Source organism: Dermatophagoides pteronyssinus, unplaced genomic scaffold (assembly GCF_027571235.1).
Source record: "Dermatophagoides pteronyssinus isolate colony J.1.1.1.1 unplaced genomic scaffold, Derpt_VIB-CSIC_2022.12 sq0003, whole genome shotgun sequence".
In the NCBI taxonomy this organism is placed as follows: domain Eukaryota; kingdom Metazoa; phylum Arthropoda; class Arachnida; order Sarcoptiformes; family Pyroglyphidae; genus Dermatophagoides; species Dermatophagoides pteronyssinus.
This window is the reverse complement of record NW_027461527.1, coordinates 862,512-885,799: the sequence shown is the minus strand read 5'-3', so window position 1 is coordinate 885,799 and position 23,288 is coordinate 862,512. Positions and strand designations below refer to the sequence as shown.

At 27.9% G+C, this 23,288-nt stretch overlaps 4 protein-coding genes and 1 long non-coding RNA gene across 11 annotated transcripts; 2 read left to right on the top strand and 3 right to left on the bottom strand.

Moving 5' to 3' along the window:
- The first annotated feature begins 49 nt into the window (after positions 1-49).
- LOC113798020 (calcium-binding protein E63-1-like) lies at positions 50-1,605 on the top strand. Of its 2 annotated transcripts, XM_075819390.1 has the most exons (4): positions 50-270; positions 365-865; positions 934-1,138; positions 1,203-1,605. In XM_075819390.1, the coding sequence occupies exons 2-4, from the start codon at positions 836-838 to the stop codon at positions 1,472-1,474; spliced, it is 507 nt and encodes a 168-aa protein (XP_075675505.1). In that variant the 5' UTR covers positions 50-270; positions 365-835; the 3' UTR covers positions 1,475-1,605. The 2 variants fall into 2 exon arrangements, with proteins under 2 accessions (XP_075675505.1, XP_027204298.1); XM_027348497.2 differs by lacking the exon at positions 50-270 and having other exon boundaries at positions 308-865.
- A 77-nt stretch (positions 1,606-1,682) lies between these two features.
- Positions 1,683-12,228, bottom strand: LOC113797882 (spondin-1-like). 5 transcript variants are annotated; one of them, XM_027348338.2, is made up of 9 exons: positions 11,331-12,225; positions 6,706-6,965; positions 6,082-6,221; positions 5,131-5,954; positions 4,388-5,023; positions 3,891-4,064; positions 3,688-3,800; positions 3,436-3,589; positions 1,683-2,947 (listed from the first exon to the last, which is right to left on the bottom strand). In XM_027348338.2, the coding sequence occupies exons 1-9, from the start codon at positions 11,737-11,739 to the stop codon at positions 2,748-2,750; spliced, it is 2,910 nt and encodes a 969-aa protein (XP_027204139.2). In that variant the 5' UTR covers positions 11,740-12,225; the 3' UTR covers positions 1,683-2,747. The 5 variants fall into 5 exon arrangements, with proteins under 5 accessions (XP_027204139.2, XP_075675500.1, XP_075675504.1 ...); XM_075819385.1 differs by having other exon boundaries at positions 3,688-4,064; positions 11,331-12,228; XM_075819389.1 differs by lacking the exon at positions 11,331-12,225 and adding an exon at positions 7,353-7,371 and having other exon boundaries at positions 3,688-4,064.
- LOC142644838 (uncharacterized) lies at positions 7,478-9,598 on the top strand. 2 transcript variants are annotated; one of them, XR_012846011.1, is made up of 4 exons: positions 7,478-7,999; positions 8,070-8,875; positions 8,969-9,294; positions 9,355-9,598. It is a non-coding gene; the product is annotated as an uncharacterized LOC142644838 (long non-coding RNA). The 2 variants fall into 2 exon arrangements; XR_012846010.1 differs by having other exon boundaries at positions 8,944-9,294.
- A 7,212-nt stretch (positions 12,229-19,440) lies between the features above and the next one.
- Positions 19,441-21,147, bottom strand: Cdc37 (cell division cycle protein 37). Its single transcript, XM_027348446.2, has 3 exons — positions 20,968-21,147; positions 20,404-20,899; positions 19,441-20,319 (listed from the first exon to the last, which is right to left on the bottom strand). Exons 1-3 carry the CDS (start codon positions 20,998-21,000, stop codon positions 19,736-19,738), a joined length of 1,113 nt encoding a protein of 370 aa, XP_027204247.1. The 5' UTR covers positions 21,001-21,147; the 3' UTR covers positions 19,441-19,735.
- Positions 21,148-21,311: 164 nt separating this feature from the next.
- On the bottom strand, positions 21,312-23,257 carry TSG101 (tumor susceptibility gene 101). Its single transcript, XM_027348437.2, has 5 exons — positions 22,977-23,257; positions 22,481-22,892; positions 22,046-22,417; positions 21,680-21,984; positions 21,312-21,605 (listed from the first exon to the last, which is right to left on the bottom strand). The coding sequence occupies exons 1-5, from the start codon at positions 23,022-23,024 to the stop codon at positions 21,522-21,524; spliced, it is 1,221 nt and encodes a 406-aa protein (XP_027204238.1). The 5' UTR covers positions 23,025-23,257; the 3' UTR covers positions 21,312-21,521.
- Between the last annotated feature and the right edge of the window lie 31 nt (positions 23,258-23,288).

Genomic DNA, 23,288 nt, shown 5'->3' with positions numbered 1-23,288 from the left:
TTTACAACAACAACAATAACTGTAATATCCTGATTATGTGATTAATATTGTTGTTTTGTATCATGTTTGCTTTGACATTCTTGGCATGAATTAAAATATATTTATTAAATTGTCATCTACATATCATCTTTTTTTCGAATAAAAAACAAAATGGTTATTTTTAGACGAGCCAAAGAAAAAAAAATCGAATCAAACACAGACAAAGAATTCATATTCAAATTTATTTTTGGATTTGACATCGATACTATTACCACTATTACTTTTGATGCTGTATGTTTTTTTTGTTTCATTTTTCTTATAATTATCATTTCTATTTATTTTGTCACTAATCATACAACGAACCATCAACAACAAAAAAATGAAGGTCTATGCAACTGGTGTGGAAAAGGAATGAAATGGAAGGCGTTGGCAGTTGTTGTGAAAATAGTTGTTAAAAGAATATACAACCAACTACATCCACCAGATATTTACAACAACAAAAAAGAAAGAATCGTTATTTTATTTAGATATTCTTCGGAATTCTAATTTCAATACTAACATTTTAAATCATACGACCAAGCTAGAAAATATAATGATAATGATGATACAAAGATGACACCATAGATTTACTTTTGTTGTTGTTGTTGTTGTTTTTGTTTATTAGTTTTCCGTAGTATGGCCGTATGAAAACATACATACTCATCTCTTTTGTTGATTTTTGCCATTGGTTTTGCGAAAACAACCAAATTTCTTCATAATTTATTTTCTCGTTTTGTTTGTTATTTGTTTTCGAATACAATTTAATTCTTTGTTTTGTGCGTCTCTTTTGATGTTTATTTACAAAAACTAAATCCGAATGATCCATAAGATAATGAAGAAAGCAATGGTTTGTCTATTTATAAATGTATTTGACAATTTATTTAATTATTTATTTTTTTCATCTATAAATCTTAGTCTTCTAAATCATCGACCGGATCGATGCATAAATCTAAATATAAAAAAATTGATGAGGGCCAATTAAGATGTGCATTCGAAATGTTCGATACGAATCATGATGGTAAATTAAATTCCGATGAAATGAAACATATGATGACAAGTATTGGTGTAGATGTATCGGATCGTATGTTGCAGAAAATATTTAAAGAAGCATCAAAAAGTGGTAGGTTTTTTTTAAGAAAAAAAAACGATAGACAAAAATAAACAAATCTGATTATGTTTCGTAGGTGATCAATTAATTAGTGAACAGGATTTTCTTCATTGGTTTTCACGATTCAAAACACCTAAAGAAGATGATGCTGAAGCCGATTTTAAAGCAGCATTTTTAGTATTCGATAAAGATAAAAATGGTTATATAACACGTGATGAACTTAAATCAGCCATGTTAATGATGGATGAATCTATAACCGAAAGAGATTTAGATGAATTACTTAAAACAACTGATCATGATCGTGATGGTAAAATAAATTATGAAGAATTTATTAAAACATTACTATAGCAGTCTATATTATCATCTTCTTATATATAATATATAAACATTAATCAAAGATCTTTCATTTATGCATTACACCACATTTATTATCTCCATTATCATTCACATTAAAACATTTATAATTATTCACATTGATTTCCATAATTATTATTTATAAATATTTTTTATTATATCAATAATTTTTCAAATATAATAATCATATTAATAATAATAATAATGACAAAAAAATTATTTATTTATTCAATAATTAATGGAAGATTATTGTCCAACAAAAGAAAAATTTAAAAAGAAAAAAAAATGAAAAATCAAAATATTATCATCATTTATAATCGGCAAAGAAAAAATTTTCATCAACAACAACAATCAGCCAAAAAAAATAAAACAGCCGAAGAATATTTACATTATGTTCGACATTGAATCGAATCATCAGAATTGATGGTTCAATATGTGGGTGTTTTTATTTGTGTGTGTGTGTGTGCATGTTGGTGATTATTATGGTTAATGAACAAAGAACAGAGAGAAAAAAAAACAAAATTCTTGTGTGTTTACAATGTGAATGTCGATGATAGATTTTTTTTTTCGTTTTTTTTGGTTATTGTAACAAAGAATATAAATGAATGAATGAATTGATGGATGAACAGAGAATTTGGGAAAAAAAAGACAAAGACCAAAAATGGATCATCAAAAACAGAGAGAGAGAGAGAGAGAGAGAGAGAGAGAGAGAGAGAGAGCGATAGAAACAAACAAAACCAAACAAACAAACAAACGAAAATAAAATAGACAAATAAAAACGATGAACAATCATCATATATTTGGATCATCACCATCATCATCAAAACACAAAGTTATGGACATTCACCATTCACAAAATGAAAATTGAAATGATTAATTAGTCGGGGGAAAGGGGGAAGCAATCCCATAGCGTGAAAAAAAAACACTGAGGGATATATTTTTTTTCCAATTCATTTTTTTTCAATTTGTTGATGATGTTCCACAGAATGGATGATCATGGTGATGATGATGATGATGATGTGAAAGAATTGTATTCTGGATAATTAAGTTCAATGAAGTGAATAGTAATATGTGTGTGTATGGTAGTTTACGATGATTGATGATGATTATGAAAAAAAAAGAATTGAACAATGCCAATGATGATTATGATGACACAGGAATGATGATGATGATGATGATGATGAACTTGACTTTTGACAATAAATTGTGTTCATTATGTAAACTAGAAATTTTATTTTAATTCTATTTATTTTTTCAAACTGCTTAACTAAGATGAAGGAACCATTCGATTATTATTATTACAAGGTGTATAATCGACACAAAATTGTCGTTCAACAGTGGCACCACATGTTGGCCGTCCCGGATCAGGATATTGTGTTATATTACGATAACGATGTTTTAATCCATTACCGGTATCACAATGAGCTTCACAGGAACTCCATTCACTCCATTCGCTCATTGCACATTCTATAACAAAATAAAGATCAAGAGATCAAGAAAAGAAGAAAGAGAGAAAAAAAACCGCGGGAAATTGTTGTTTATATATAGAGATAATTTGTTATATAATATATTGAACAGGATCTTTTGTCTTTTTCATAAAGGTTAGTTAGTATGGCTGTGGATAATCCTGAGTATTTTTTGGCCTTGATTGTTGTTGTTGTTGTTGTTGCGTTGATGATGATGTTTGATGATGATGGCCATATGGTTGTTGTTGATGATGATGATGGTGATGATGATAATTATGGCCATTCTTTTTTTGTTGATAATTATTTCGGCTATCCGAAACTATTATCATATCACATAATGTAAGCATTTTTTGGATGATTGTAAAACAAAAACAATGAAAAAAAATGGAAAAAAAAGCCAAGAAGCAAAAAGCAATAATTTGAATGAATCAATTTTTTTCCCATAAAAATCAGAATCTTCAAAGATAATTTCTAAAATGTTTCACTTACCACATGGTGGATTTTCTTTACATTTTCGTCGTTGTACTAATTTTGGACATTTACGGCCACCATTCTGTGGATTTAATTTGATTTCACGACGACGTTCTTTTCTTGCTTTACCACATGGTTTTGTACATTGACTCCATTCGGACCATAATGTAACCTATTTTTGGGTAAAAATGATTATTTTTCAAGATAACAAAACCAAACAAAACAAAACAAAAAAAAATGTTCATTCTAAATCTTTTGATTAAAACTTACAACACAATCGATAACTAAATTCTGATCATCACCGATCAATGGTGATGTCATCGAATGATTATATTGATTATACATTTGATTGGAATTTGGTCGTATATTTTCATCAATCATTCCTTTTATCCCAAAACATATGATAATTTTAGAGAAAGAATGTTTGATTATTGCTTTTTCGGAAATATTATATTCAATAATAATAATAATACCTTTGAAATGATTTTCACATTTTTCTTTACAATCTTGTAAACGATCAAAATTATTATGATTACCTCGACAGCCACGATATATGAACTGTAAACAGGCACCTTTACTTGAATCATAATAATAACGAGGAAAATATCCACGACAAGGGCCTACTTCTTTGGGTAATGAACATACATCTGTTGTGGACAACATTAGAATTAAATAAATTGAAAGAAAACAAGGAAAAATATCATAAGAATAGAAAATTCATGTTAAGAATTCAAAAAGAAATTAAAACAGTGTAATTGTATGATGTTTGTGTCTTGGTCTTATTGTGATCCTAATTCATTTTGGCATCCTTAAAATGAGAAAAAATTTTCATGTTCAAAACATTTCTTCTTTGGTACACAAAACGAAAAAAAAATCTTATATTACTCAAAATTTTATCTAATATGATGCAGTTCTTGTTGTTGTTGCTGTTGAAGAAAGAAAAAAAATTTCAAATTGTAACAAAACTTACGTTGCGCATCATTATTAAGCGTCATACAAGCTTTGTTAAAACAGTCGATTGATTGAATCAATTTAACATTGCAAACATTTTTCGATTTATAAGCATTAATATATAATCGATTACGATATTTGATGCCTTTACCACATTCCACTGAACATGGTGTCCATTCGGACCAGTTGGTCACTGCACAATGTGGTTCAATTATTTCTTGATCATAATTATTATGGCCAGTTGATGATCCGGTTAAAGTTGTTGATAATGACGATGATGATGATGATGATGATTGATGTTGATTTTGATGACCACAATTAGATGAAGTTCCAACACAAGATTCACGTTGTTCAAGTTCAACATTATGGCATAAACTTCTAGCTAAACGATGTAAAAATTTTCGATTTCTTTTCCGGTATCCACGACCACATGTAACATTACACGATGTCCATTCAGACCAGGCCGTAGTTTCACAACTAACGTTATTCACACATTTAGCTCCACATTCTTCCGTCTCAATTAGTTTCATATTACAGCCAACTTCTTTAGCTCGTTTTTCATTCATATAATTTCTAGTTCGTTTACGTATTCCATGGCCACATGCAACTGAGCAAGGGCCGAATACAGTCCATTCGGTCACTGAACAATCAGCAGCTAAAAATATAATAGAGATAAAAGAATGAAGCCAATTAGTCTACAGTAAAAACATCTGACTCATCAAAATTCAGACTAAATTAGATTATCTATCATCATCAACTTACATCGATTATCATCATCATCAAAATCAGATATGCTAAAACGGTTATCATCATCACCACAAACTTTTTCATAAATTCGTTGCCTTGAAATGGTTAGCCGTGCGAATGGTTTCATTGGTGCACCACTTGGATCATAAAATGGTGATTCGGGTAAATTAGGCGATGTTGATGTAATACGACGAATCCGTTCCTGTGGTATGGTTGGTAGATCACGTGATAAATAAGTAACGCCAGAATCAGTGCCAGCATCCCAAAGATATAAATTGATACTTTTATCGGCAACCCAAGAGCAATTTTTCAGACACAATTCTAATGCACTAACTCCAATAAACCAATCTGGACTGGGACCAAGCATCGATAATAATGACATTAAATGATGGCGATTATCCACACGAAATACAGCAAATGTTTTTCCATTTAAATTCGGATACCAAAGACCACGTGCTTTAATTATGGTACGGATTTTACTTGATTCTGCTTTTAATTCTGATTCAAGTTTTTTAGTTATACCGGATTCGGCTACTTGTTTAACACCTTCACTAGCATAGCCACCATATTCCCAAATACGAAAATCAGATGAATGACTAGCACCAATTATATCGGAAAAATGTGTCTGCCATGCATTAGCTGGAAAATCTTTTGGATGTGTATATTTAGACCAATAACCTTCAAATGTAACTTCATATTTAGCCTCATCGCATGCACAACATTCATCAACAATTTCCGATTCAGCATCGGCTATCGTATCGGCTTCTTCTTCACAAAGCACTTTTGTTAGGCCACCATCTTCATGATACCATTTGTCTTTACTTTCAGCTACGATTGCTCTATTTTTTAGTTTATATATAAATCAATGATAAAAAAAGAGAGAGAAAGAAAAGTGTATGGAATATATAATTAATTATCGAGATCGAATATGAAGAAAAAAAAAGAAAAAGAAAACGACAATCATACTTGAATACAATGCATCCAGAACCTTGTTGTGGTGCAAGCCACATTACGCTTATTTCATTTTTCGGCACTGGCGATGTATGCGTAACAGCATTTGGACAATCTTTAGATAATTTTACCAATGAATCGGTGTACACTTGAGGCTTTTTTTTGGAGAGAGAGAAAAAAAAGTAAATATAAAATGAAACAACATAATGATAATGAAAACTTTCAGGAAAAGTAGTGTTGAAAAAAAATTAGTTAAACAGAAAAAAATATAATTAAATACAACAAAATTCTATTTCAATTTGTAACTTCTTCATAACGATTTTTTTTCTAACACAACCTATATAGAATTAATTATTCAACTTTTTTTAAATATAAACATTAGAGGATCATTATGAAGCTTCATCATTATCATCATCATCATCATCATCGTTTGCAAGTTGCATACATCGTTTAATTTTTTTTCTATGCAATTTAACATTTTTGGGTAATTCATCTGTATGAGTAAATGTTTTTTTTTGGTTCCAAAACGCATTCTGTTATGAAAGATAATTTGTCAAAAAAAAATTGAAGGGAAACACAACAACAACAACAATATGGCTCCCATTTGGACAATTGTCTAAACATTTCATAAGAATTTACCTGAAAACTACCAACATCGAATAATGATCGTTGTTGTGTTGATGTTAATGATGGTGATACAGATGATGATGATGATAATGATGGCGATGATTGTGATGATAAAAAATCTTTAGGAACAACATATAAAACAAATTCGGTAAATCTTTGACTATTTCCACCGGATGATGTTGATGACGATGATGATGATGGGTGGCCATAGACCATTGAACCACCTGGACCAGAATATTTAGATAGACGATTTTGATCACCTTGTAATACGACTATGCATGAAAATCGAATAGAAAAAAAAATATGAAATTAGTAAATGAGAAAATTTCAATTCTTTCAAAGAATAAAATTGATTGATGAAAAATGTAAATGAGATGTTAATGAATGAATTACTTGGAATAAGTTTTAGTTAGGATGATGATGATGAAGAAGAAATTCTCTATGTTCATTTGAAACTATTAATGACATTAATTGTGAAATTTTTTTTCTCACCACTATGTTACTTATTTCCTTATTCTTTAGCTGAATATCTTTTTTTGCACTGATTATCTTCAATTACAAAATGATATAATTAGCCATTAATTCTTTCAAAAAATAAGATTGTACGACTGTGGATAATAATTATGGAATGAAAAAGTTTTCTTTTACTTTTTCTTTACTTTTTTGCTATTTCCACTTTTTATCGGTTTTTCTTTTTTCGTTTGTTTGTTTGTTTGTTTATTTGTCAGATGAATTTTCCATTGAAAAGTTTGAAGATTCGTTTGAATTTAAAGAAATAAATAATGTGAAAACGAGTAATAAGAGAAGAAAAATACGGGTCAAATCACAACCAATTAATGTTTAGAAAGAAAGTAATTTATTTTTCTTGAGAAATTGATGGTTATAGAGGCGAGCAGAATGAACCGAGGGGGGAAAAAAAGACTATCCCAAAATCAATTGCCAAAAAAAACGATAAGAAAATTGTCTGAAAAAAATAATAATTTTTATATTTTCAAACATAAAAATTAAAATTGATCGATTCGAAATGAAAATTATCAACCATTTATATGTCCATCATCAAATTATCATCGAATAAAGTGAGAATTTTCCTGGAAAAAAAATATAGTGATAGTGAAAAAAAATTTCCAATCAATTGGCACAAAAAAAGAAGATATTTCAGGAAAGAGTTTTTTTTCTATAATAACAAAAGATTCGAAAAAAAGCTGATAATGAAACAAATGAATTTTTTTTGAATAAAAAGAACAATTCATCATTATCATTAACTTTGAATTTTTTGAAAAGAATAAATTCTGTCATCAATGTCAATGTATGAAGTCATTTTTTTTTCTCTCGTTTTGTTTTTAAAAAAATTATTCTTATCTCATTTTTCTTTTCAGAACTTTTCTTCTCGAATAACTTTAATTGTCATCACTTAATTTAACATGATGATGATGATGATGAAAACCACAAAAATTCAAAAACGAAAGTTTTATCATTATAATCATCAATGAGGGCGGCATATATATGGAATATGTATTCAACATATTTTCATGTCATTATTATTATGATTATTGTTGTTATCGTTTGACATTATTAATCGCATTATAAATTATAATTTATTGAACGTGATCAATGATGAAAAAAAGAAAGAAGAAGAAAAAAAATTCTAACCCGATATACCGGAGAAAAAAAAAGAATGAGTGAATATTGAAGATAACGAAGATAACAACAACAACAACGACGACGACGACAACAACAACAGCAACAATCACAATCTAATTATCCGACCATGAACCAAACTAACGAGAAAAAAAAATGAAAATGCATCATCATCATCATCATCATCGATACATTGATGATGCATCAAATCATTTTTTTTTCTCTAAATGATTGAAATTTAATGATGGTAATTCTCGTGTATGGAACTTTGATGTTTCGAAATTTTTTTTTTTGGAACGATCATCATGGATTTCATTTTTTGTTTCGGATGTAGGAGGGAGTCAACAAAATCATTTTTATTTTCGGGAGAAAAAAAGACGACGACGATGATGATGATGATGATGATAATGAAATTCAATGCATTTAATTAATATACGCATATTAATATATACAGAATAAGAAAACGTTATTTTTTCAACTTCGAATATTTATATTCTGGATCATTGATTCTTTTTTTCCGGATTTCGTTTGCTTTCTTTTATTTGTAAGTAACGAATTTATTATTATTATTATTATCATTTCTTGATTGTTGTTGTTGTCGTCGTTTTTTAGTTATTAAACATTGTATATTTAATAGGATTCAGCGATTGATTGAAAATCATCAACAAACGAAATAGTGATTATTAGATTTGATGATTACAAGCAAAAAAAGAAAAACATTCGAAACAAGAATATGATTAAATGATGATGATCATCATCATCATTATCATTCTTCATTTGATGAATTGATGTAAATTTAGACGAAACAAAATGACTATTGGGATGATCAAAACATTTTTACCGAAATTCAAAACAAACGATGCTAATGATTTCAATGGACTGCTCTTTATTCGCTGTTTTATTTGATTCATTAATTCAACAACAACAGCAACAACAACAAAAATGAATTTAATTGAATTTCAAGTAGGATAACAACAAAAAAATTTACTTGTAAATTGATTTCTCTTTTTTTTGTTTGTCTAGGAAAAAACATTGCAATGAACAAGATGAATGAAATGATCAACAACAACAACAAGATCAATTACTGATTCAATTTGTTCATCATCAAATTGATGCTGATGACTAAATGAACGGAATTTTTTTTCCTAATTTCCTTTTTTAATTAAGAAAATTCTACCGTTATTTGCGATATGATAGGTATTTGTTCTTGTTGTTTTTTTTTCTTCTCGTTTCACATTAATCAATTTATCATAGTTTTCATGTTGTTGTTGTTAATGTGATTTTAACAAAAATTTCTTTGAAAATTTTTTGTTGTTAAATTAAATTAAATTAATTAATGTTAATAACAACAAATTATCGTTATCATCGAAAAAGAGAAAAATTACTCTCTTGAGAATTTATTTTTACTTTTTTTAATATTTCCATCAAATTAAATCAATGGATTCTTTTCAATAAAAAAAATCGTATCGATAATAAAATCGTTTGAAATGATTTGAACGTAGAAAAAAAATTGCCTTTTATTTCTGCTGTTTATATCGAATTTCCCCTCCAAAAAAAAATTGCAATTAGATTGGAATAAATTAGTTTTTTTTTCTGTTTGAGTTCGAGGAAAAAAAATCTATCTAATTGTATTATGCAATATTTGATGCAAACAAACAAATAAAAAAAATCGATGCCAATGAATTTGGCAATGATTACGGTGTGTGTGTGTGTTTGTGATCTTGATATAGAAATAGGATTTTTTATTTTTTTTTTTGTTGGTTGATTTTGCTGGTTCAAATATTTTACAGTCAATTTAATTTCAAACATTAATTCCCTTTTGCTTTAGAATTTTTTTTTAAATTTTCTTTCTCTTATATCATTTTGGTAATATTATTGGATCATCATAAGTTTTGAAATCATTCTTTGCTTGAACTCTCAATGCGAGGAAAAAAAATTCTCGATCTCTTATTTTGTTTTCAAATGTTTCTTTTTTTGTTCGTTCTATGTTCTTTGGTGATGACAAACTGACAATTATTGATGTGTCAAAGCGAAAGAGAGAGAGAGAGAGAGAGAGAGAGAGAGAGAGAGAGAGAGAGAGAGAGAGAGAGAGAGAGAGAGAGAGAATGGAAAAAAATCGCGTCGATTAATGATGACAGAATGAATTTACTATTGAATTGGCTACAATGATTCTATAGAATATCATTGAAATATTTTTTTTCAAATAAACAAACAGAACAAAACAGATTTTTGAATATAATGATAGAAAATCGATTTTATTACCATAATCATGACATTGAAATCAGACATTTTCATTAAAAGAAAAAAAGGGTGAAAACAAATTTAAATTTCCAAAAAAAAAGACAACAACAACAACAAAACTTGTACAATTAATCAATAAAATCAGTAAAACATTTCATTCATATATATGAATCGAGAATAATTGCAAGACAAAAATCAAATGCAAAAGTTATTGAAACACAGAGCAAAAAAATGAAACAACGAAAGAGAGAAAAGACGATACAAAAAAGACTCGCTTGAAACAATAGATGTAAATAACTGAATTGGATAATAATAATAATAATAATTGAATTGATTTTATCGATTAGCTTTTTTTCAGTGTTTTGTTCAAGTTGTTGTTGTTGTTTTGCTTTTGTTTTTCATTCGCTGATCTTTCGATTTTCTTTTCTTTTTTTTACATTTCAATAAATAGATTATCTGTTATGATTGTTGTTGTTCTATATATAATCAATGGCCTGGTAATAATAATAGAATTCGCTATAAAATCTCATTGCGAAATATCATTTTTTGTCTCAATCGATTAACTATTATCGACAAAAAAAATGAAAGGGATCAATGAATTTTTTGTTGTTGTTTTTTTTTTTTGGTTGTAATCCTGTTGTGATTTAATTTGTTTTGATTAGATTTTGATCGAAACAAGTGAAAAAAACAACAACAACAATAATAATAATAATCGGCCAAAAAAAATCATCCCGGATAGAAAAAAATAATTAACTTACTTGTATACATTTCATTTGGAACATATTTATCCGGATTTGCCTGAATTTTTATACGAAATCCGTGTGGTTCATTATTTGGTTGTTGGTTTGTTATTAAAGCATCGATTTCATTTCTTGAACAGGCAATATAATCGGTAAAATGATTTTGATTAAAAAAATTATTATTATTATTATTATTTGCACCAACAACACCACTATTAGCTGTTGGTAGGCTATAATTATTAATTATATTTGAACTACTATAACCACCACCACCACCACTAAAACCCCCGCTATAATAGCTATGTTGTTGTTGTTGTTGTTGATGATAATGATTATTATTATTATTATTATTATGATGATTCCATAATTGTGGTTCACAATTGGCCAACATAATAATACCATCGACAGGTATTATTATAATCATCATTATAATTATAATTAATTTTATTATTAATATTAAATAATTTAATATTTTATCATTTATATTTAAAATTGTTGAATTTGATCGATAATTTTAATATTTTTGTTGTTGTTGTTGTTGTTGATGATGGTGATGATATGATATGAATTGGATTACAATAAAGATGATTATTAAAATTTAAAAATTGATAATTTAATTTATTCATTGAAGAAGATGGTGATAATGATAATGATGATGGCAAACATTTTAGCCATCGTTGTAATGTTGTCGATGATAATGTTTTGATTAACATATTTAATTCGTATTTTGTCATGATGATGATAATGATGATTTAGATTGAGCAATTTAGAAGAAAAAATAAGATAAAATGATAAAGAATTACTAGGTGAGAAAAAAAATAACTAAATGATCACAATTGAATATGTAATGGAAGATCATTTGATACGAATGTGAGAAAAAGAAAAAAACAAAAACAAAATTCTAAACAATGTAAATCATGAATTTTCAATGAATTGAAGAAAAGAATCACGACAATCAAATCACACTTAAAACACGTTAACAAGGTTGTATCATCATGTCAGATCATGATCATCTCATTTGATTTTGATTTGTTTTGTACTTGAATCATTTTTTTTTCTCTTCTCTAGATTTGCGTGAGTGATATGAATTTTTTTTTCGTTAATTTTGCTGTTGATCACCAGATCATACCATTAATAATTATTCTATACATCTGACAACAATGATGATGATGATAATGATGATGATCTGTGAAGTTTTTTTTCTGGTGAAAATATTGCCAAAGTTTTTTCATTCATTCATTCATTCAATAAAATTCACCAAGTCAGTCATTAAAGTTGGCTAAAGAATTTTCTTTTTTTTTCGTTGAAAAAAATTTATTTAAAATTCTTTTTTGATGTGAGAGAGTGAGTGAGAGAGAATAGCAGAAATTCATACAGAATTTCACAGTGAAAGAAAAAAAAAGTTGATTATTCTGTGATGATGTTTTTTTTTCTCTGATTTGTATGAAATGGTTAGATTCTGTCTGTCTATCGCTGCTTATTCTTCTTCTTTTTGGCTGTGTATGTATGATGATGAACATCCAATTCCGAAATGAATCGTTCATCATCATCATCACAGAATGTGTGGAAAGAGAATATCAATGCAGAAGAAGAGTATAGTGAAGAGAGAGGAAAAAAACTGAAAAACCGACAACGATTATGACTATGATGATGACTACAACGACAACAAGTCAGCAACTACGGCGTCGCCGTTATCATCATCATTATTATCATTTTTTTTTGCATCTCTCAACATTGAGATTCCTGAATTCTTCAATGTGTGTTTGTATTTCGGATTCAGAAAAAAAAGCGGCGCCAAGAATAAATATGTATTGAAAAGAAACAAGAAAATCATTATAGTCATCATTTTCAATTCATCGATTTGTGGATTTTTTTTTCTTTGATCAGATCAAATTGATTAGATTTGGTTAGATTCTTAATTTACATTATTTTGATTTGTGAAAAAAAGTGGAAAATTCATTCTTACGTCCATCAATGATTTAAGCCAACAGAAAGAAAAGAAGAGATTTACAAAAAAAAATTTATGGTTGAAATTTTCGTTAAAAATTGAAAAAAAAACCATTTTAATCAATTAGGTAAACATAGAGACGAGTGACATAATGCAAAGCGAGAATATTTATATAAGAATATAATGTGATTTGTTCGTGTTTTATCGCTGAAAAATTCATCAGGCTAAAATCACCAAGGATAATGATTGTTTGAATTCGAAAAAAAGAAGAAGAAGAATAAAGAATCTCGAGAGAGATGATGAAATTTTTTTAAAGAAAAATATTTCATTTTTCAAATATCCCTCACAAACAAACATCAAGCCAAACATCTTCGTCTTTATCATCATCATCATTAAATATTATGTTTGGTGGTTTGTTGGATGTTTTATCATCATCATCATTCGTGTGTGTTATTTAAATCACGTATTTAGTGTTATATATTCCGCCAACATATTTAATCGCCCGTTATATCATTTTTTTCAATTACGGAAACTATTTTTTTTCAATGGGAAAAAATCGCTGTTGTTGTTGTTGTTGTTGTTGTTCCAAAACACGTTCCAACAATTTATTTTTCTCCGATTCGACTATAATATAAAATTTTTGGCCATCAGGAAAAAAAATGAACTTGTTGTTTTTGTTTTTGTTGTTTTGTTGTTGTTGTTGTTGGTGATGGATTCGAATAATAATAAACTACAGCAACACGATTGAATTGAAAAACAAGAATGATATTGGCAAAACAACAACAACAGAAAATTCCTAATACAAAATTTTTTTTTCAAAAACAAATTTTTCATTAATTAAATTTAGAAGAAAATATCCACATAGTGATCCATATTTGACCTCACATACACACACACAACCTTACAAACTAGAAACTGAAAAACCAAAATCGATTGTTGGTTGTGAGGGAAGAAAAAAAAATAAAACAATAACAATAAAAATGAAATTATTATTCTTTTATTTTTTTTATAATGATAATGATGATTAATTATTTAAAATTTTAATCTAATTTGCTTTTCTTTTTTTGCCGGAATACCGCCTTTCCAGCTGTTATTGTTGTTGTTGGTTTTATTCTGTTCATGTTTTCATTCTATTAGTTTTTTTGGAAACAAAAAAAAAACGATAGAAAAAAGGAGTTAATAATTGAAAAAAAACAACAAACAGAAAAATATCATTATTTGAGGAGAATATTCAAAGCACACACACACACACACACACAGGATTCGAAGAAGGAAGAGAAAAAAAATTGTTCAAACAGACAAAATAACTGGACATCGATTCTATCGTTTGAAAAGAATCGATAGTCGATAATTTCCGTAACAATAAATATCAAATTATCATTTCGTTGCCAGATGTTAAAACAAAGTAGATTTTTTTTCTTGGTTTTCCTCAAAAACAAAAACAAAAACAAAATTATACGAACGGGTTATGCAAATGTTACACATAAAAGACATGACAAGATCAACCTTGTAAGAAATAACGATATTGGAAAACAATTTGTCACTATTTTTTTTTGGTTTCTATTCACAATATATTCTGGAAAATACATACAGTTGAACAATCTGGTTCTATGTTTTTTTGTTTTCGAATCTGTTACGATATCAAACGAATAAGTATTTTTTCGGTAAAACTGTTGGCCAAATAACAACAACAACAACAGCAAAAATATTGAACAAAACTATCAGACACAAATGATACATCATATTTATGATTGTTATGCTTAAATGAATGTTGGATGTTTGTTTTTCTCGTTGTTTTCTTTCTGCTCCATGAAAAAAAACCTAAAGAGTTCCCAGGAGAGATTCTTGAGTTAGAAAGCGAAGAAAAAAAAATGATCAAATCGATGATGGGTACAAAATATATTATTCGATTTATGTTTATTGAAAAAAAAATTATTGGAATTCACTACTGATACTGTTGTTGTTGTTGTTGATGATGATGATGATGATGGCTAATTTGAAAACATTTTTCAAAAATTTTACATCCAAAACAAAACGGGAAACGAAAGAAAAGAAAAAATCATTGAAAAGTTAATGTTTCGTTACTGAATTTTATCGACGAAAAAACATTCAGAACAAAAAAAATTGAATTCAAAAAAAAAAACATTTGGATAGATTATTGATTGATTTAAATCAATAACATAAAGGTATTTCTGAAACTGTCAGGATTTTACAAAATTGATGATGATAATTTTTACAAAATGACTAAGTTAAGTAAGTAAAACAGATATACATAACATAGAAGGGGAAGAAAATAATTTACAAAACATCAACCATAATGGATAAAATATATTTTCATAATCACATTAATTATTTGTCATGTAAAACATTGAGTGTGAGAATAAAAAAAAATCTATTTCCCAAATGAATAAAAATATATTCCAAAAAAAAAAAAAAAAATTTAAAACTTTTCCTCGAAACAAATGAGATAAGCGAGAAAAAAAGAATATTACATTTTTACGTTTTGTTTATCATGCGAAAATATTCCAAACATGAATCCAGACTGAATAATTCGATTGATGGCAACTAAATCGACTCAAGTATAATTTTTATTCGAAATTGATTCGAACAAATTGTGAAAATAAAATGATGAATCTTTATCGTCAAAGAAAATTGCCAAAAAAAAAGAAGTTATTATGTCATATGATGCACAACAAACAAACAAACAAAAAATGTTGATAAAGAAATAAAACGAATACCCATCGTCAACAAATCATGTCATCAAAGAATGAATGAATGAATGGAAAAAAAGTCATATGGAAATCAATTTTTTTTTGTGTGTGTGTCCGTTTTGCTTTAACTTTTATTGAGCTAGATTTTTTCTTTGTAAGTTATTCCGGATAGAATAACTAATATTTTATTATCATTTCATTTATATTAAATATGTCACTCATAAAAGGTATGCAAAAGAAAGAAGACAGTGAAAAAGGAAGAAAACACAACAACAATTCAAAGCAATTTATAAATGTCCGACAAAATAAAAAACTGGCCAAAAATAAAAAAATATCGTTATTTTTTCCGGGTATGTCCGCGTTTGGTTGTATCAGTGTTTGTGTATTTGTGTATAATTTCTCCGAATAATTTTTTTTGCATTTTGGCGCTAAACTAAAATATTTGCCACAACAACAACAATCCAAAACGACGAATAAATAAATTCCAAAACATCACTTGAAAACAAACAGTCAACACACACACACAACACTGCCAGAGAAAATATTTTGGTTGATGAAAACATTTTGGTTGTCGATTTTGATGATGAATTGAATATGGTGGCGGGTGTTGAGGGAAAAAGCATAAATACAATCGCAAAATTATTATGATTGTCAATAATAATAATAATAATAATAAGTAAATCGGGAAGAACATATTTGATGTGAAAGAATTTATTTTGCATATTTTTTTTCTTTACCAAAAAAAAAAAAAAAAAAAGGAAAAAAAAATGAATACCCAAACAACCGAATTTCAATAGTATTTTATTTATACACAACACATATTAAGTGTATATAGTGATTTTGATCATTTGTGATATTTGTTGTTTGTCGGAACGTTGTTTAGCTTCCTTTTCCCAAAAAAACGCATGTCGATCATCTTTATTGAAAAAAATAACGATACAAACGAGAAAAAATATTTTTTCCACACTATCGTCAGAATCAAGAATCAGATCAACAAACAAAAAATCATTATCATCATTTTCAAAAAAAACCCTGGGTGGTCTCTGATCAATGATTTGTATCGATGATGATGATGTTTATCATGTTTGATTTATAAACAAACATTTGATTTCAAAATTTTGATAATTTCAAAAACAGCAACAACATATTTGAAAAATCTCATTTTTAAACAAATAAGTAGAAAAAAAATGGATTTTATTCATGATTTTTATTGATAAAATGGCCAACTGTTTTCTTCTTCTTCTTCTTCTTTTTTTCCAAACAATTTTGAATTTAAATTTATTTATCAGCCAAAAGAAAAAAAAAATTTGAATTTATTTTCAATTTATTTTATCAAATAAACTTTGTTTATGAAACGAAATAATAACCAAAAAAAAAGTATCGGCGAAATAAAAAATCAATCATCGTCAAATACTTTGGATCGTTTTGATGAAAAAATCAATCAATCAATCAATCAATTGATTATTTATGAATTAAAATGTGTGGAGTCAATTTTTTCATCTTGATTACAATAAATATGACAATCGATATGATCAATATGAATTGTATAATAAGTAACCAGGTTAGAAATTGAATGAAATGTTTATAGTATCTTTTTTTTCCCAGTTATTTTTAATTAAAATTGGGTAAAAATGAGTGAGAGAGAAAGAGAAATAGAAAAATAGATAAAAATGTTACTTGATTATTTGATGAATGTCAGCTTCACTGAAATGCATTTTTGTTTTCTTTGTTTGTATTTTTTATTTTAAAAAATGCAAATCAAATCTTACCTCATTTCATGTAGAAAATCCTTCAATGAACAACAACGACGAAGCCAATCATGATGACCGCAGCAAAAAATTCGATTAATTTTTCCACAAAATTTTATTGAACCCGAATTATTTTGTCCATAATTTAGATATGAACATTTAAGATATTCAAGACGCCATTCGGAAAATTTCATTGTTTGAAGAAAAGAAAAAAAATGCAAATTTTTTTCACGAATCAACAGCAAAATAATCCAATCAACATTGATTAAGGGAAAAGTCATGCATAAATTTTACTTGAACAAAAAAGTTATGAAATTTGGAATAGAATTTCACAGAAAAAAAAATTCTAATTATTTATCGAATCGTCAATGGAATTTTTCAGTTTCAAACTAAATTAAACCAGAAACAAAAAATTGGAGGAAAAAGTAAAAATGAAAAAAAATGTTGACCAATTTTCCATGAAAACACTCACACACAATACACAGAGTAATATCGATTGCGAAGCCAGGAGAAAAAACAAAATAATTTTTTCGTTTGTCCAGATGAATTATGGTTTTCGATAAAGTGAAATTTTCTTTTTCATTCCATCACTCTCTTCTTCGCTTGTAAATTATTTGGTCATATAATAATAATAATAATAATGAGGACAGAGAAATAACTCGGCAAAGTATTTTCTTGATCATTTCTGGTTTTTTTTTTTGGTCCCGAAAGATTGAACCAGGAAAAACAAAATCAAACATGAATGATGATCAAACAATGTAATTGTGTGTGAATGACGATCATGATGGTACATATATGGTTATTTTAATGATAAAAAAAAGAGAATGTTGAAAAAAATTTTCAAGAATCTATCGAACACATCACCATCCTATCATTATTTATCGAATACAATTTTCTCACTTCAAATATCCCAATGTTTTTTTTCCACATTTCTTTTTATTTTTCTTTCATCATTTATTTTGCTCTAGGTCATTGTCTTTTATCAAAAAAGATGGCCAAAAAAAAAAAAAATTCGGACATCGATACGATCGATATCATGATTATCATCGAATGGTAAATGTTAAACTTTTTTTCCCAACCCTATTTAATCATCATTTATTAACACAAACACACACACACCTAAACATCTTATAATGATTTTCAATTTGAATGAATGAAGTGTTTTTTTTTCGCCAAGGCAAAATGTTGTTGTTGTTGTTGTTGTTGGTCTCGATTTATTTATTTATATATTTATAGCGAAACTAAAAAATTGATAAAAACTTCAAAATAAAGATGAAAAGAAGTTTTTTTTTTCAATTTTCCTGGATATATCGAACAAATCGTTTATTATTAGGATAGGATGAATCATGTTCTTGCTTGTTTTCTTTTTCTCATATTATTATTATTTTTTTCAATTATCGAACCTCAAATCTCTGGATCTTGTGTAATTGAAAAAAAACAATATCCCCTGTGTCAAGAACAATAATAATTTTTCTTTTCAGCTTTTCAACTATAACTAACCATTCAACCATTTTGTGTTGATGTCGATGATGAAACAATCCATTTATTGAAATGGATGAGAGAAAAAAAAAGAACATTGATTTTTTTTTCACCAAAGAAAATTAATAAATATTGAAAGTAAAATCCCAAAGAGTAAAAAAACTGATTTAATAATAATGAATGGTATCGCCATATAATAACGATGATGATGATGATACAAAATAATTTAAAATTTTTGAAAATAAATAAAAAAATGCTTTTTCGGATTTTATTTGTGACCTCAATTTACTTTGATTTATTTATGTTCATCATTTTTACTTGATGAAATCATTATCAAGTTGAATATAATATTGATAATATAATATTCTTGTATTGAATTTGTGTGCTGTAATAATAGTGAGAATATTATAATTAAAGATCAATTTTTTTTAATAAAGTTTTCTTTTCGTTTGATTAAAAATCATATTTTGTTTGTGTGTGTGTTTGCGAATGTGTGCATTTTAAAGAAAAATCCATCAAAATCAGCGGTTTGCTGTATTATTTTTCCTCGTTATTTTCGTTGTTTTGTTTATCATCATTATCATTGTTATTATTATTATCATTATCATTATCATCATTTAATTTATTTTTATCGGGAATCCAAAGACCCGAAGCAACACATCTTTCCATATGATATTTTGCTTGTTCGGGTTCCAATGTCATTATTGTTTCCTGTAACAATGATGTATCACGTGATTCGAAACATTTTTGTAAACATTCGGGCAATGATTCAAATACTTCTTGTGGATCAAGACCACCGGGTCCAAGTCGTTTTTGTCGTTCTTCTTCTTCACATTCTTTGATTGCTTCTTCGATCTTTTGTTTAGCACGATTGACAATACGTTGTTGAAATGCCTGAATTTCATCGTCGAATGCATCCATATAGGATTTATCAGCTTGCTGTATTCGTGTGAAGAATGATGATACACATCCACGGGGATCGATATTCATCTGTTTACTAAGTTCAAGTATATAATGCAACGAAATGACCTGTTTGGAAACATATTCCATAAGATCGTGTTTTCCTTCAATCTCAAGATTTAGACACCAATATGTTAAATAATTCGATGATTCTTCGCATACTGAATACAAAAACAAAATTTAAAAACAATAAATATGTTAAAATTGAAACCATATTGCATAAGTAGTATGATCGTGACACTTACCAAGATCTGGATTTTGCATTAAAAATTGTTTAGCATCATCAAATTTTGAAATCATAGCATATTCTTTTACTTTATCTTCATATTTTTGTACAAAATCTTTATATCGTTGTTCGATTTCTTCATCGGTCAATTTTGAACGATCTTCACGTGGTTTCGGTTTATTTATGACCGTTTTGCTCCAGCTTTCCTTACTAATAGTATCAACATTCCATGGTGCATTTCGTTCAGCTTTCTCGATCTCTTGTTCACGTTTTTCCAGTTCTTTTTGTTCTAATTGTAATTTCTGCAATTCTTTCTCAAGATTCGAATCAGTTTGTTGTTGTTGTTTTTTACTTTCAATTTCTTGCTTTTTCATTACAACTTCACGTCTTTTCTGTTCCAATTCTTCTTTTTGTCGTTTTCTTTCTTCCATCCGTTCGATACGAGCCTGATGACGCCAACGAAACAAGCTTGCCGTATCGATATTAGGATGGGTGTCATCTTCATCGTCGCTTATCTAATTGATCACGAAAAAAAACAAATGTTTTAAATGTTGATACATTTTTTTTATGGCAAAAACCTTACCTCAATATTTTTCCATTTACTATAATCAACCATTCTTTTTGGATGATAATGAATTTATAAATAAAAACCTTAATTACGATATAATTCTTATTTAAAACAAACAAATTAACGAAAAAATAATCGAAATGATTGAAATTTTTTGTCTATCAGCTGCATTCACTCAATCAATTACCATTGGCAATGTAAAAATGTCTGCAGTGTTTACGGTTATCAATTTATACATTGATAGTATATTTAATTTCGTTTAGAGAATATTCGAGAAAATAAAATAACAAGAATCGAATTTATTGAATCAGATTTGTTTAATTTTTTTTTGGTAACAGATATAATGATGATGATGAAAATTGATGAAAAAGGAAAAAAATTATTCATTATTTTAATGATTTTTCAATATCGAATTATAACTAGATTACAATTCACATACATTCACTCTATATATACTGAAAGAACAATTTATGAATGAAATTTTCAAAATTAAAAACAGCTTTTTTAAATATCAGATTAAAATTGAATTCAAAATGTTAAAAAAAACGATGCAACCATGTATAACTACTTTATGTAGGTAATCCGGCTTTTTCACGACAAATTTTCACCAATGCACGTAACATAAATTGTCGGCGACTTAGTTCACGAACATGCTTTATGATTGAAATTTGAAGAAAAATAAATTAGAATTTATCAATTAACAAGAATGAAATTTTTGTAAAATTACCTTAATAAATACATCCAATTCAATGACATTTTTCTGCAAAGCTTCATTCAAATAGAAAATCGTATCGATAATTGCATTTTCTTCAGCAAAAGCATTGAATAATTGTTTATATAATGGTTGTACGGGTCCAAAATATTCATCAATATTCAATTGATTTTCCGATGATTCCATTTTGGCTACTAATTCGGATATCTTTGAATCTTTAGCTTGAATCTTTTCTTTACATTTACTTAGTTCGACCAGATTTGTTTCGATATCTTTGACCAAATCATCCAATTTTGTTCTACCTTTTTTAAGATCATCATCTAGAATATTTAATCATGAAACTTGATATTGAAAAAAATTTTTGATTTAAGAAATAATTACTTGTTCGTTTCAACACATCGATTTCGGCTTTATATTGAGATAGCATTTCTTTGGATCGAGCTTTAATTTTATCTTCAACAGCACTTAATAACGATAGCCGAATATGTTCCTTAGTGATTGTATTGGTGTCTGTCGATGATGATGATAAAGAATTACCACCAGTAGTCGGTTGATTTGTTGATTGACCATAGGGCATAGGCATCATTGGATAAGCAGGATATGATGGAGTATCAGATGGATTAGAAGATGGAGGTGGATAACTGGATGTTGTTGGTTGAACAGGCTGTACGGCAGGATAAACATTTGAAAATGGATATTGGCCAGGAAACCGAGTTGGATATGGTGGATTGGCTGTGCCACTCTGTGGATATCCTTTAATTCAAAATAACAAATAAATTAATTATTGAAATATGTTGAAATAAGGAAAAAATTTACCTGGAGTTTCTGTTGTTTTAGGTTTTGAATAAAGAGGTGGCATATCGCCAAATATAATAATCATAACTTGAATAACTCCAAGTAGATCACTAGCGTTGCGATCCCAATTGGATAGATAAGGCAAATAAACACGGCCATCTTGATCAACGTGTTCTGAAACTTTAATTGTCATATCTTTTGTTGGATTCACCCAACAAATTGGAGCTGAATCTGGATGATCCTCTAACACCCAAATCGATACAGGAATGTTATATACATTTTTTCGATAGGTAATTGGTATTGTACCACGGAGTACGACCAGATCACGTTTAATACCATTTGGTAATGTACATTTTTGAGGATAAGCAAATAGATTACGGTACATCTTCAATACATCGGTTATTTGGCGTTTAGCTTGATCCTGGAAACGATACTAGAATATCGAAGACAATATTTTATTCAATAAAGTAATTTAATAAGGACAAAATTATGATATCAGCAAATTGAATGAACAAACCTTTGCTTGTGAAAGTAATCGTGCTATTTGAAAACTTTCAGTACTCATTTTTTGAATCTAAAAAATTAGATGATGCTCAATTCTGACGAGTCTAGATTTTCGAATTTAGATGAGTCAATTATAGTAAGGATTCACAGAATCAAAGCAATTAAAGAGACAACATAAACAATAATTTGCTGATATTGATATTTTTCTTATCTATTTAAATTATTTTATTGCTTAAAATTGCCTTAAAGACGACGACACAAAAAAATATGTAAATTAAGTGTAATTTAATGTGGATATTTGATAAACATCATTGATATGATACAA

Coding starts and splice junctions, on each gene's coding strand:
- LOC113798020 (XM_075819390.1), top strand. CDS start 836: ATGATCCATAAGATAATGAAGAAAGCAATG. Junction 866..933: donor AGATAATGAAGAAAGCAATG/GTTTGTCTATTT, acceptor TATAAATCTTAG/TCTTCTAAATCATCGACCGG. Junction 1,139..1,202: donor TAAAGAAGCATCAAAAAGTG/GTAGGTTTTTTT, acceptor TATGTTTCGTAG/GTGATCAATTAATTAGTGAA.
- TSG101 (XM_027348437.2), bottom strand. CDS start 23,024: ATGAGTACTGAAAGTTTTCAAATAGCACGATTACTTTCACAAGCAAAG. Junction 22,893..22,976: donor GATTACTTTCACAAGCAAAG/GTTTGTTCATTC, acceptor TCGATATTCTAG/TATCGTTTCCAGGATCAAGC. Junction 21,985..22,045: donor CGATGTGTTGAAACGAACAA/GTAATTATTTCT, acceptor TAAATATTCTAG/ATGATGATCTTAAAAAAGGT.
- Cdc37 (XM_027348446.2), bottom strand. CDS start 21,000: ATGGTTGATTATAGTAAATGGAAAAATATTGAG. Junction 20,900..20,967: donor GTAAATGGAAAAATATTGAG/GTAAGGTTTTTG, acceptor GTGATCAATTAG/ATAAGCGACGATGAAGATGA. Junction 20,320..20,403: donor AATGCAAAATCCAGATCTTG/GTAAGTGTCACG, acceptor TTTTGTATTCAG/TATGCGAAGAATCATCGAAT.
- LOC113797882 (XM_075819385.1), bottom strand. CDS start 11,739: ATGATGATTATAATAATACCTGTCGATGGTATTATTATGTTGGCCAAT. Junction 6,966..11,330: donor TCCAAATGAAATGTATACAA/GTAAGTTAATTA, acceptor TTTCATGCATAG/TCGTATTACAAGGTGATCAA. Junction 3,590..3,687: donor ATTTAGTTATCGATTGTGTT/GTAAGTTTTAAT, acceptor ACCCAAAAATAG/GTTACATTATGGTCCGAATG.